The sequence below is a fragment of the Dasypus novemcinctus genome, chromosome 26 (genome assembly GCF_030445035.2).
Source record: "Dasypus novemcinctus isolate mDasNov1 chromosome 26, mDasNov1.1.hap2, whole genome shotgun sequence".
NCBI classification, from domain to species: domain Eukaryota; kingdom Metazoa; phylum Chordata; class Mammalia; order Cingulata; family Dasypodidae; genus Dasypus; species Dasypus novemcinctus.
The window spans coordinates 23,264,781-23,277,596 of record NC_080698.1 but is presented as its reverse complement, the minus strand read 5'-3'; the positions used below and the strand labels follow the sequence as shown (position 1 = coordinate 23,277,596).

The 12,816-nt window shown below is 38.5% G+C and overlaps 1 protein-coding gene across 4 annotated transcripts in view; it reads right to left on the bottom strand.

Moving 5' to 3' along the window:
* The window catches only part of PTPRG (protein tyrosine phosphatase receptor type G), a 698,663-nt gene that overhangs the window by 13,893 nt on the left and 671,954 nt on the right, over positions 1–12,816 (bottom strand). For all 4 annotated transcript variants that reach the window (XM_058288185.2, XM_058288182.1, XM_058288184.2 and 1 more), the window contains 3 exons: positions 5,664–5,757; positions 4,696–4,772; positions 4,123–4,251 (listed from right to left, as the gene is read on the bottom strand). In XM_058288185.2, the coding sequence (XP_058144168.1) occupies positions 4,123–4,251; positions 4,696–4,772; positions 5,664–5,757 (300 nt within the window). The remainder of the gene's footprint in view (positions 1–4,122; positions 4,252–4,695; positions 4,773–5,663; positions 5,758–12,816) is intronic.

Here is a 12,816-nt window from a genome sequence, read left to right as displayed (position 1 = left end):
AGAAGGACTGCCCTTATGCACAACTGAGCAGAGTCAGAGAGACAGATAAAGCAGATACAACCCCCAGATATTGGTTCCTTTGAGGGCTAAAGAGACCCATGGGAGTTATGGTCATGGCCGATGGGGTTAACTACCAGGTCAGATGGCCCCTCTTTGGAAATGGTGTTTATGTGTGATGAATCTGGACACAGATGGGATCTCCCTTCATAAGACTTTCATGCTAATGTGCTGGAGGTACAGTTAATGTTGGGGTTTAAGATATATTTAGGGGATTTGAATCTCTGGACTGACAATGTGATAGCCAGGTCCTGAGCCTCAACAGACTCCAGCACCTACAATCTGTTTTATTGGACTTACCACACTCAGCTAAGATGGAGTTGAAGAAGGACAACCACCACACCATGGAGCCTAGAGTGATTACAACTGAAAGTGGGAGGATTGCATCCAGCATCCATGTGGAATCTGAGCCTCCTCTTGACATAGAGGTGCAATGGACACAACCAATCCAATGTCCACATAGAAGAGGTGGCATTGGATTGGGAAAAGTGGACATGGAGGCTGATGGGTATGGGAAAGGCAGGAAGAGATGAGAGGTGGAGGCGTCTTTGGGACATGGAGCTGCCCTGGATGGTGCTTCAGAGGCAATCACCGGACATTGTATATCCTCACAGGGCCCACTGGATGGAATGGGGGAGAGTATGGGCCATGATGTGGACCATTGACTATGAGGTGCAGAGGTGCCCAAAGATGTACTTACCAAATCCAATGGATGTGTCATGATGATGGGAGGGAGTGTTGCTGGGGGGGGGGGGGAGAGGTGGGGTGGGGGGGTGGGGTTGAATGGGACCTCACATATATATTTTTAATGTAATATTATTACAAAGTCAATTAAAAAAAAAAAAGAGCTAGTTAACTTTAATCCATTATTTTGCATTGTCTAAGCAATGAAGACATGCTAATTGTTATTCCTTATAGGTTGTTAATAATAATTTGAGTTGATTAGCATTTTATATAAACATACTATTTAATTTATATATTAATATACTAGTAAAGATTGGGATTTTTATCATCTCTGTCTTTACAGATGAGGATACTATAAGGCTCAGAGAGGTGTTTAAATTGTCTAAAATCATAGTGCTAGTAAATGGTAAGGGATAGGACCTTTTTGGAAAGAGGTGGTACATGCTTATATTGGCTATAATTTGCTCTTTAAAAGAAAAATAAATGTCTATGTTAGTCTTCAAGATGGGATAACATAGAATGTCTTTCTCCCTTGAATCAGGATATTTTAAAGATTAAAAATAGATATCCAGGCTTGGTATTTGAATTCTATCACTGAAAATTATGGAAGCTTAAAAAAAAGTCATTTGCTGTATAGGTTGGAACCTTGCGGATAAATATAGTGATTATGATGATGAGTCCCCTGCCTCTTTTTCTAATGAGTTCAAATGGCAAGCTGTACTACTGAGATTTCTATGGGCATTTTCCTGAAAATACTTAGCTACTACCAGTGAAGTCAGAAATAATTCTGAATAATGTTCAAAACAAAGAAGGCTTTGTTTAATCTTACATTGTTGCATTAGAAATGAGCCAACAGTCCAATAAGACTTATCACCCTTTCAAGTTTCAATATAGCTTATTGCCAAATACATTTTTATTTTTAAAGCTCAGCATAAGGGGAGACAGATTAGCAATTGGGTTTAGTCTATACAAAAGAAGTCTGTAACTGTCGTGGGTGTTTTAATACATATTGGCCAAGGAAATGAAAGTAGGGCCCTTTCAACAGATATTACAGACATAAAGTAATGATGGACAGGGCCTTGAAATTTAACCAATAAGAACAGATTAAACATTTATTACTTCCATGCAAGCAAAGGGCCATGTTAAAAGAAGTTTAGGGTCTAGAATTGTATGTGATCATGGAGAAGGCTCTCTGAGCCTTAATTCCCCTATCTGAAAAGGGGGAAAAATAAAATTGCATACCTAAAAAATGATAACATAAATAGCGAATGATCTAATTAGCCTAAAGGCTACCAAAAGGATTTTAGTTATGGTGGAAGAAAGGCAGAGAACAGCTTTTGAACAAAGATATTGAATTAAGGAATAATTATTCATCTTGAAACTCTTGTAACACTAAGAAAAATAAATGTTCCTTTCATTCAGCAGACACAATGATCTCATGGTTATTTTGCTTACAAACATTTATTTATAGGTCAAAGATGCCTGGGCATTCATAACAGTACTTTCTAAGTTTGGAACTAGTGATTTTTTTGCTACTTATAGATTTATGGTCTTGTAAGGCTTCACTGGAAATAATATCTGTGGATTTGTTAAGGAAAAACTGTACAGTGCAGAATCCAACTTTGCATACCTGAACTGAGTAAACAGACATGTATACTGGACTCAATTATGGCCTAGCTATACTTCAGATCCTTAGATGGCATATTTTAGGGCAGTTCCTGCATCCTTATTGTCTGCAGAAAATATATTGACTTATTTCATCCAGTCTCCCACTGACCTTCCCATGCAAATGAGTTCCTGGGTAGATGCTTTTTGGTGACTGTCCTCTGTTAAGTGACAATAACAAAATACTGATTCATGCAACAAATGAACGTTTTAACAACCCTAAATGCCTCCGGTTTCCGCATGCCAAAGAGAATAGACCCTGGTGCCAGCTAATTTGAAAATTTACACTCCAGCTTTTAGCTTAAGATTCTCAACTTTGTTGCCATTGCCATTCGATCATACAGAAGCAGTCTTGGTATACTGAAGCTGGAGCAAAATACGACAAAGTGAAGAAGTTCCTACTGACTGGGCACACAGTCAAATGCATGTCATCAAGACTAGGGGTTCGATCACATGCTGTTCTTTCTTGATTAAAAAACTCATTAATCTGACACTCATGGAGGCAGATCCTCATTGTATAATTTTTTTTCCTGTTTTGACCTTGTAGGCTTAAATGTTCAGATAGCAACTTTTGAAGACCCAACTAATTCTGAAACTTAAGCTTAAATGTTTGTGCTTAATTTATATGCATACTAATTTGATAAACTTGCTCACCCTTCTCTTATATAGTCTAAAGACCTGTATAGAGAAGGACTAAGGGAGGAGAAGGAACTACTAATTTAATCATGATCTTAAAGAGTGTTGGCAGAAAAAATAGCCTTTGCTCATCTCCTTCCCCTGCAACAGATAGAATGAGAACAAATAAGACATTAGTATTTTTGATAGAATTTTTTTGTTGTTGCTGGGAAACATTTCTATGATACAGAATGAGACATATATTATAGCAAAATGATTATAGGCATGGGCTGTGGATCCAGATGACTCAGGCTCAAATCTTGGGTCCACTTACTTGTATGTGCCCTCAGTTTCCTCAGCTGTTAAATGGGATGATAATCGCACCTATCTCATAAATTTGTTCAATGGATTAAATAAGCTAATACATGTAAACAGTGTTTTACATAAGGTAGATAAGAGGGCTGTCTGAGGTTGTATTAATGAAGTTAGTAAAAGGACCTTTTAAAAACCTTCTATTGGGAAACGGACTTGGCCCAGTGGTAAGGGCGTCCGTCTACCACATGGGAGGTCCGCGGTTCAAACCCCGGGCCTCCTTGACCCGTGTGGAGCTGGCCATGCGCAGTGCTGATGCATGCAAGGAGTGCCGCGCCACGCAGGGGTGTCCCCCGTGGAGGGGAGCCCCACGCGCAAGGAGTGCACCCCGTAAAGAGAGCCGCCCAGCGCGAAAGAAAGTGCAGCCTGCCCAGGAATGGCGTCGCCCACACTTCCCGTGCCGCTGACGACAACAGAAGCGGACAAAGAAACAAGACGCAGCAAATAGACACAGAGAACAGACAACTGGGGGGGCGGGGGGGATTAAATAAATAAATCTTTAAAACAAAACAAAAAAAAACCCTTCTATTGTACTGCCATGTATAGTCTAATTGAGGGGTGATAACATCAGCAATGGAATGGAAAGGGGCAAGAATTCTCAGACTATGAACGCAATCTGTATAGACTTTAAGTTGAGAAGCCTAAGATAACCCTGTGGCAAGGTACACAAGTAATTTATGCTTATGGCCTTTTGGGCTCATTAATATATAGCAGATGTGCTTTACTTACCAAGCTCTGGTTGTCTGGCAGCATGACAATGATCTGTGCATTATGATCCCAAATCATTCGCCAGAAATCTTTCGTAGTATGTGGCAGAGGATGCTGAGTTATAATAAATTCATTGCTTCTATAATAGCCCTTCAATTGGGAAGAAAAAAATTAGTGCAAGGTATGTTCGTGCAATAAGACAGCACTGTTTTGACGCAACTAAAAATAATTGAAAAGGGCATTCAGTATATTTAACTAATTTTTAGATATACTTCTGCTAACATGTAGACAATTTTCTCTCCATGCGCAATGCACTTCTAGTTACCCCTGCTGTTTTCACTTAACAGTAATTTCAACATTTATTCAAAGACTAGGTGGGTGAAATTAACAATAAAATTAATTCCTTACAAAGAATTTTGCTTAATTTAAGCATTTTTGTACCCCCACTGATTCGGTATCTTTTGTTGAAGATTTCAAGGTATGGAAATTTCTAGTACTTTTTATATTCCAAATGAATCAGTCACAAAGGTGGTATCTGCACTTTAGCACCTTTCAGTTTAACTGACTTTATTTATAATAACTGTTGACTCTCACCATGATATAAGAAGCATTAATGTAATCTGTTCCTTTCATTCCAGGCAATGGAGCAAGACCCACTCGAGCACGCTCAGCTATCATATGGAAAAAAACAAAAACACCACATTTGCCTTATTATACATACAGAACCAACAGAGCTTTCTGAGATTTACTTGGTGAGTAATGTATCCCCCCTGGCTCCCTTTTCTTTAGGACTTACCTATATTTTTTAACCAAGCTAATATGTTATCACCTAAGAGAGTAAAAAATTAAATTTTGTTCCACATTCTCAGAATGGTACAGGCATTATAGGAATAAAATTTTACTGTAGGGAAAGGTTCTCACAGTAGATAACTAAGAGAATATTCTGTGCATAGATGACAGAGGGTTTCAGATAATCCTTGACACTGGCTTGATATTCCTTCTTTTGTACTTTGCTCCTTGCCCAGCTGCTTACCCATATCTTTCTCCATGAAGGGGTTAGAAAACTGTGGCCTTTTTCGGTAGAGATAATCTCTCCAATGATCGCTTAAGCCTGTGTCTACATCACAAGTACAATATCCTCTGCTGGGTTGGAACTATATACACAAAGGTCACCACCAACCAAGAATGTCCTGAATGCAATAGCCAGAATAACGTCCTGATGTCACTTGAAAGCTGCACAGATCAACCCAGGATCTAGTATCAAGTGTTAATGCCACAGTAAAAATAGCTTAAGAGTTCAAAAGTTAAAACATGGTAGCAGCTTACTTAATTCTTGACTCTGAAGGTAAACTGAAGCTAGATTTCATGTTTGGCAGATGCACTGGCTTGGTAGGGCTGATAGCTACCCCTCCAAGTTCATTAGGCTGCCTTAGTTCAACTGATCCTAACATTTCTCCTTGGAAGTAGCTGCCTCTTTACACAATACACAGAATCCAATTTTTAAAAAATTAACGTGTTCAACTAAATTTTAAACTGATTTTAAACTGATTTTAAGATCTTACATGGCACGACTGAAGAGTTTCTGTTCTTTTCTTTGTTACACTCCTTCTGAGCACTAAAGCATTCCACATATTTCGCGTTGCACTGTGTGACCAACTGAAAGAAAAGCAACATTTTAGGCTTCGTTCAAAGATACTCTTGATAGCATTTACTTGACCATTTGGCAAAAACACCAATGATCAGATTTACTGGTGAACCAAAACATTTTTGTACCCCCAAAGAACACTTTTGGGTTTCATCTAATGAAGTGTTCTCTCAATTTCCTGGGTTGTGTTATGCTTATCTTCTACTATCAGGCCCAGGCTTCCTGACGCGCACTATATGCACAGTAGAGATTTACTGAATTAATGTGATCTTTCTGTCGTGTGCTGTTACTTCGTCTGTGAATTTTTCCCTATAATCCCTCCTAGTTCATGTGACTTGGTGAGTCTACCCTAGAAAAGACTGCTTAATGGTAATAAGAGCTACTTATGTTTCAAGAGCACTGAATAGGCTTTCAGTAAATATCAGCGAACTGAGCTGATATTGATCCTTTATAAATGATAAGCCTAGTAGTTTAGTTGTTCTTCTTGTTTATAATGCTTGGATGAACCATCTTGTCAATCCTACTCTTTTTTTATTGTCTATTTTGGTGGAGTATATTGGAATGATCTCCTACTCCAAGTATAATGGGCTTTGATTATAGTTTTTGTTTTCCGATTCTTGTTTTTCTTTTCCTTTTTCTTCTACTTAAGTTCTGAGGTATTAATAGTTAGTACCTATAAATTTTCAACTCAGTGAACTTGTTTCTTTGATTTTTTTTTTTAAAGTATGTGCAGACAAATATTGTAAACATGGATAAGAAAGGTTGGTGCTTATTTCTTTTAAGAATTTATTTTAAATATCTAAATCAAGGTACCAGGTCCTCTGTGCTCTTATAATTAATGAACTCAAATGTTTTTTTTGAGTTTTTTTACTTAGGATATAAAATGAGAGCTAAAAATTCAACTCGGGGAATTAATCTGTTTTTCATCTTCACATCACTTAGTATAATTTGCTTGGTAGTCTCATTTCTTCAGCCAACATTCAAACGAAGATTTTTCATGCTATAGTAGGCAAAACCATGAAAACTAACACTATAGTTTCATTTCATTCTTTCTATCTTGACACAAAGAAACTACTTATTTACATAAAATAATGTGATAAAAATAGAACTTAAAGAGATAACGAGACTAATAAATGGTAAATCACTTAGTAATTGGAGACAGTTGACAGTTCATAAATTCTGCAAAGTGCCAGAACTTATCTGATTTTATTTAGTCTTTACAGTCTTTTTTTCACCTTCACTTCTGTCCATTTCATATAAACCTTGCCTGCCTTTAAACTTCTTCCTGCCCTATCAAAAAAAACAGGACAACCACTAAGGGAAACTTGTCTTTTGTATTTTTTTAGTTGAATAATTCTTTTTTTTTTAAATTTCTAAATTAACTGCTAGAACAATCTCTTTCAGATAGACAGATTTTTAAGACAACATTATCTAGAAATAACTACTCTTAATAAGATTGAGCTAGATTATTTCTGGAAAAAAATACAGTTTTGTTTGGACTGGTATAACTGACTCAAAGTATCATGTCATGGTGGCCAAGGGCTGATGCTGATGTTCAGAAAAAGTCCTAATTGCTGAGTGAAAAATACAGTTCTATACTATCTACTTGGATACCAATAATGTGTACATAGGCTGAAATGTTTTTCCTTTGCATTACATTCAAAGAGTGCAAATAGTATACAAGCATTGCTCTTGTGTTTTTTACAAGTGGAAGTTTGTGCCAACCCTGCCTCAAGAAAGTCTAACAGTGCACTTTTTCCGATAGCCTGTGCTCACTTTGTGTCTCTGTGTCACATATTGGTAATTCTTGCAATATTTCAAACTTTTTCATTATTACTATATTTGTTATAGTGATCTTTGATTTTACTATTGTAATTGTTTTGGGCACAGTGAACCACACACACATATAAAATTGGTAAGTGCTGGGTGTGATGTGACTGCTCCACTGACTGGCAGTTCTCCCCTCTCTCTCTGCGGGTCTCCCTATTCCCCGAGACACAAGAACACTGAAATTAGGCCAATTAATAATCCTACAATGGCCTCTAAGTGTTCAAGTGCAAGGAAGAGTTGCACATCTCTCAATTTTGAAAAAAGCTAGCAATGATTAAGCTTAGTGAGGAAGGCATATTGAAAGCCAAGACAGGCAGGAATCTAGGCCTTTTATGCCAAACACTTAGCCAAGTTGTAAATGTAAAGGAAAAGTTCTTGAGCAAAATTAAAAGGGCTATTCTAGTGAACAGAAAAATGATGAGAGCTAAACAGCTTTATCGCTGAGGTAGAGAAAGTTTGAGTGGTCTGCATGGAATATCAAATTAGCCATAAAATTCCCTTAAGCTGAAGTCTAATCCAGAGCAAGGCTTTAACTCTCTTTAGTCCTACGAAGGCTGAAGGAGGTGAGCAAGCTGCAGAAGAAAAGCGTGAAGCTAGGAGAGGGTGGTTCCTGAGGCTTAAGGAAAAAAGACACCTCCATAACCCCAAAGGGCAAGGAAAAGCAGCTAGTGCTGATGCAGAAGATGCAGCAAGTTTTCCAGAAGATTTAGCTAAGATCACTGATGAAGGGGATACACTAAACAGCAGATTTTCCCTGGACACAAAACCAGATACAATCTAGGACTTTCATAGGAGTCAGAGAGTTCTAGAAGTCAATGCCCGACTTTAAAGTTTCAAAGGAACTTGCTAGGGGCTAAAAGAGGGCAAAGGACAGAGAGATGAAAACTGTGAGCTATTACCCCTGGGGCCAGGCACAGCACTCATCTCTCACCCTTCAGGTGAACAGCCTGGATAAAACCCCAGGCTCACTGCAGCCAACTGAGAGGGAAAGAGACACCTTCCTCCCTAGGAAGAACAAGGTTGCAGTGGAGGGTGGGTTCTTGTCAGTGAATTTGGCTAGCAGAATCAAAGACAAGTGAGTTGAGTCACCTCTGTGGAAAGATTCACCAACAAACGCCATCTGCTGGCCAGCCGGAAAACTGTAAGGAGAAAAACTGCTTTTAGGTGTGTCTTGTCACAAACCCCTGGGAGCAGATCTGAACCTCATTAGTGAGTCGATAACTTAAGCTGGCTTAGAATAAGTCGAACCAAAAATAAAAGCCATGAAACAGAACCACTAAGCAAGAGAGAGAAACTTATCAGAGTAAAATCACCATCATATTCAGATGCCTAGACGTCAGCAAAAAGTCAGGAGATACACTAAGAAAGAGGAAGATAGGACACAGCTAAAGGAACAAACCAAAAGTACAGATGAGACAAATGATTTAAGATAACTAATCAATGATAATTACATAAATCTCCTAAATCAATTCCACTCCATAAATCTAAATCAATTCCAGGAGTTGAAGGAAAATATGACTAAAGAGGTAAAGGATATTAAGAAGACACTGGGTGGGAAGTGGACTTGGCCCAGTGGTTAGGGCATCCGCCTACCACATGGGAGGTCTGCGGTTCAAACCCTGGGCCTCCTTGACCCGTGTGCAGCTGGCCCATGCACAGTGCTGATGCGTGCAAGGAGTGCCGTACCATGCTGGTGTGTCCCCCGCGTAGGTGAGCCCCACGCACAAGGAGTGCATCCCATAAGGAGAGCTGCCCAGTGCGAAAGAAAGTGCAGCCTACCCAAGAATGGTGCTGCACACATGGAGAGATGACACAACAAGATGACAACAAAAAGAAACACAGATTCTTGGTGCTGCTGTTAAGGATAGAGGCGGTCACAGAACAACATGCAATGAGTGGACACAGAGAGCAGACAACTGGGGGGAGGGAAGGGGAGAGAAACAAATAAAAAAGAAAAAAAAGAAGACACTGGGTGAGCATAAAGAACACTTCGAAAGCCTCCGAAGAAGTTGACAGTGCTTATGGGAATGAAAGACACAATGGATGAGATTAAAATACATTGGGGGGAGTGAATGTGGCTCAAGTCGTTGAGCACCTGCTTCCCTCATGGGAGGTTCTGGGTTTGTTCCAGTACCTCCTAAAAACCAAACAAACAAGCAAGCAAACAAACAAAAAACTCAGGGAAGCCAATGTGGCTACACTTATTTGAGCACTGGCTTCCCCATCCCTGGTACCTCCTAAAAAACAAAGAAACATAAACAAAAAATACATTAGAGGCATATAACAGCAGATTTGAATGGATGGAAGACTGAAGTAGTGAAAATGAGGACAGAATATCTGGACTTAAAGAAAGGAGAACAGAAGGAAGCAGACTCAACTGATAGAGCATCTGCCTACCATATGGAAGAGTCCAGGGTTCAATACCCAGAGCCTCCTGACCCATGTGGAGCTGGCCTGTGTGCAGTGCTGCTGCGTGCAAGGAGTGCCGTGCCATGCAGGGGCGCCCCTTTGTAGGGGTGCCCCACGTGCAAGGAGTGCGCCCTGCAAGGAGAGCCACCCTGCGTGAAAATAGCACAGCTCACCCAGGAGTGGCACTGCACACACAGAGAGCTGATACAGCAAGATATGCAACAAAAAAGAGATGCAGTTTCCCAATGCCGCTACATAATGTGAGCGGATGCAGAAGAACACACAGCGAACAGACACACACCAGACAATGGTGGGGGGGGGGGGGAGGGGAGAGAAATAAATAAAATAAATCTTTTAAAAAAAAAGACTGGAGAACAGAAAGGGGAAAGACTGGAAAAAATGAAATGGAGTCTCAGGAATTGAATGAAAACATAAAATGCAAAAACATATACGTTATTCGTGTCCCAAAAGGGGAAGATAATGGAAAAGGGGCGGAAAGAATATTTGAGGAAATAATGGCTGAAAACTTCCCAACACTTGTGAATACACACAAGAAGGATAACACACCCATGTAGAATAAATCTGATAGAGCTATACTAAAAAACCCAATATCGAGAATGACAAATACCAGAGATAAAGAGAGGATTCTGAAAGCAGCAAGCGAAAAGCAAAGCATCACATACAGGAGAATCTCAGTTAGACTAAGTGCCTATCTCTCATCAGACACCATGCTGGTGAGAAGTGGTATGATATATTTAAGGTACTGAAAGAGAAAAAGTAGCAGCCAAGAATTCCTTATCTGGCAAAACTGTCCTTCAAAAATGAAGGTGAGTTCAAAGTCTTCACAGACAAACAAAAACTGAGCAAGTATGTTACATCATAAAAGATAGTAAAGGAGAAAGGGAAAAACAGCCTAAAGGGAAAAAACAAGGGTAAGAGACTTGGAGAAAAGGGTAGGAATGAAGATTATTAATAAGGATAACTTGAAGGGTAAAAAGGCAGACAGTAGTAATGTAAGACAACGGAAAGCCAAAGGATAAAACAGACGAAGTAAGTAATGCCCTACAGGAATAACACTGAATGTTAGTGGACTGAATTTCCCAAAAGACATAGGCTGAGAGAATGGATTAAATAATGTGAGCCATCTATATGTTGTCTGCAAAAGACTCACCTCAGACATTAAGGACACAACCAGGTTGAAAGTTTGGAAAAATATATTCTATGAAAATGGTAAAAAAGATCTGGAGTAGTGATACTAATATCAGACAAAACAGATTTTAAATGCAAAACTGTTCTAAGAGATGAAAAGGTTATTATATATTAATAAAAGGGGGGAAATTCACCAAGAAGAAACACCTATAATTATGCATCTAACCTGAGTGCCCCAAGATACATGAAAAACTGAAGGGAGAAACAGAAAATTACAGGCCAATTTATCTAATGTATAATAAATATACACGCAAAAATCCTCAATAAAATATTTGCAAACCAAATCCAAAAGCACACTAAAAGAATTATACACCACGATTAAGTGGGTTTTATCCCAGGTGTGCAAAGGTGGTTCAACACTGGAAAATCAATTAGTGTAATAAACCACATTAATAAATTGAAGAAGAAAAATCATATGATTCTCTTGATTGATGCAGAAAGTGTGTTTGACAAAATACAGCATCCTTTGATAAAAACACTCCAAAAGATAGAAATAGAGGGATGCTTTCTTAACATGGTAAAGTGCATATATGAAAAAGTCACAGCTAACATTGTATTCAACGGAGAAAGACTGAAGTTTTCTCACTGAGATTCAGAACAAGGATACCAACTGTCACCACTGTTATTAAATATTGTGTTAGAAGTTCTAGCTGGAGCAATCAGTCAAGAAAAGAAATAAAAAGTACCGAAATAAGAAAGGAAGAAGTCAAACTTTCTTTATAGCTAGAAAATCCTAAAATATCCACAACAAAGATACTAGAACTAATAGACTGGTTAGTTAAGGGGCAGGATACAAGATTAATAAGCAAAAATCAATAGTGTTTCTTTTTTTTTTTTCCTTCCCCATTTTTTATTTTATTTTATTTTATTTACTTTGTAATAATATTACATTAAAAATATATATATATATGAGGTCCCATTGAACCCTACCTCCCCCACCCCACCTCTCCCCCCCCTCAGCAACACTCCCTCCCATCATCATGACACAGCCATTGCATTTGGCAAGTATATCTTTGGGCACCCCCGCACCCCATGGTCAACGGTTCACACCATGGTCAATAGTGTTTCTATACACTAGTGATCAACAATCTAAGGAGAAAGTACAAAAAAAACTCCATTTATAATAATGACTAAAAGAATCAAATATTTAGGAATAAAATTAACCAAGGATACAAAGGACATATATTCAGAGAACTTCAAAACATTGCTAAACCAAATTAGACCTAAATAAATGGAAAGACATCCTAAATATTGTTAAGATGTCTAGTCTACCCAAACTGATTTGCTGATTCAATGCAATCCAAATAAAATTCCAGCAGCCTTTATATTTTCTTTCAGAAATGGAAAAGCCAACAATCAAATTTATTTGGAAGGGTAAGGGGTCCCAAAGAGCTAAAAATGTCTTTAAAAAGAATGAAGTTGGAGGACTCTTACTTCTTGATTTTAAAGTATATTACTTAGCTACAGTGGTAAAAAATAGCATAGTACTGGTATAAAGATAGACTTATTGACCAATGGAACCAAACTGAGAACTCAAATATATACCTACGGTCAAGTGATTTTTGACAAGGCTGTCAAACCCACCTATCCGGGCCAGAACTGGCTATTCAACAAATGATGTA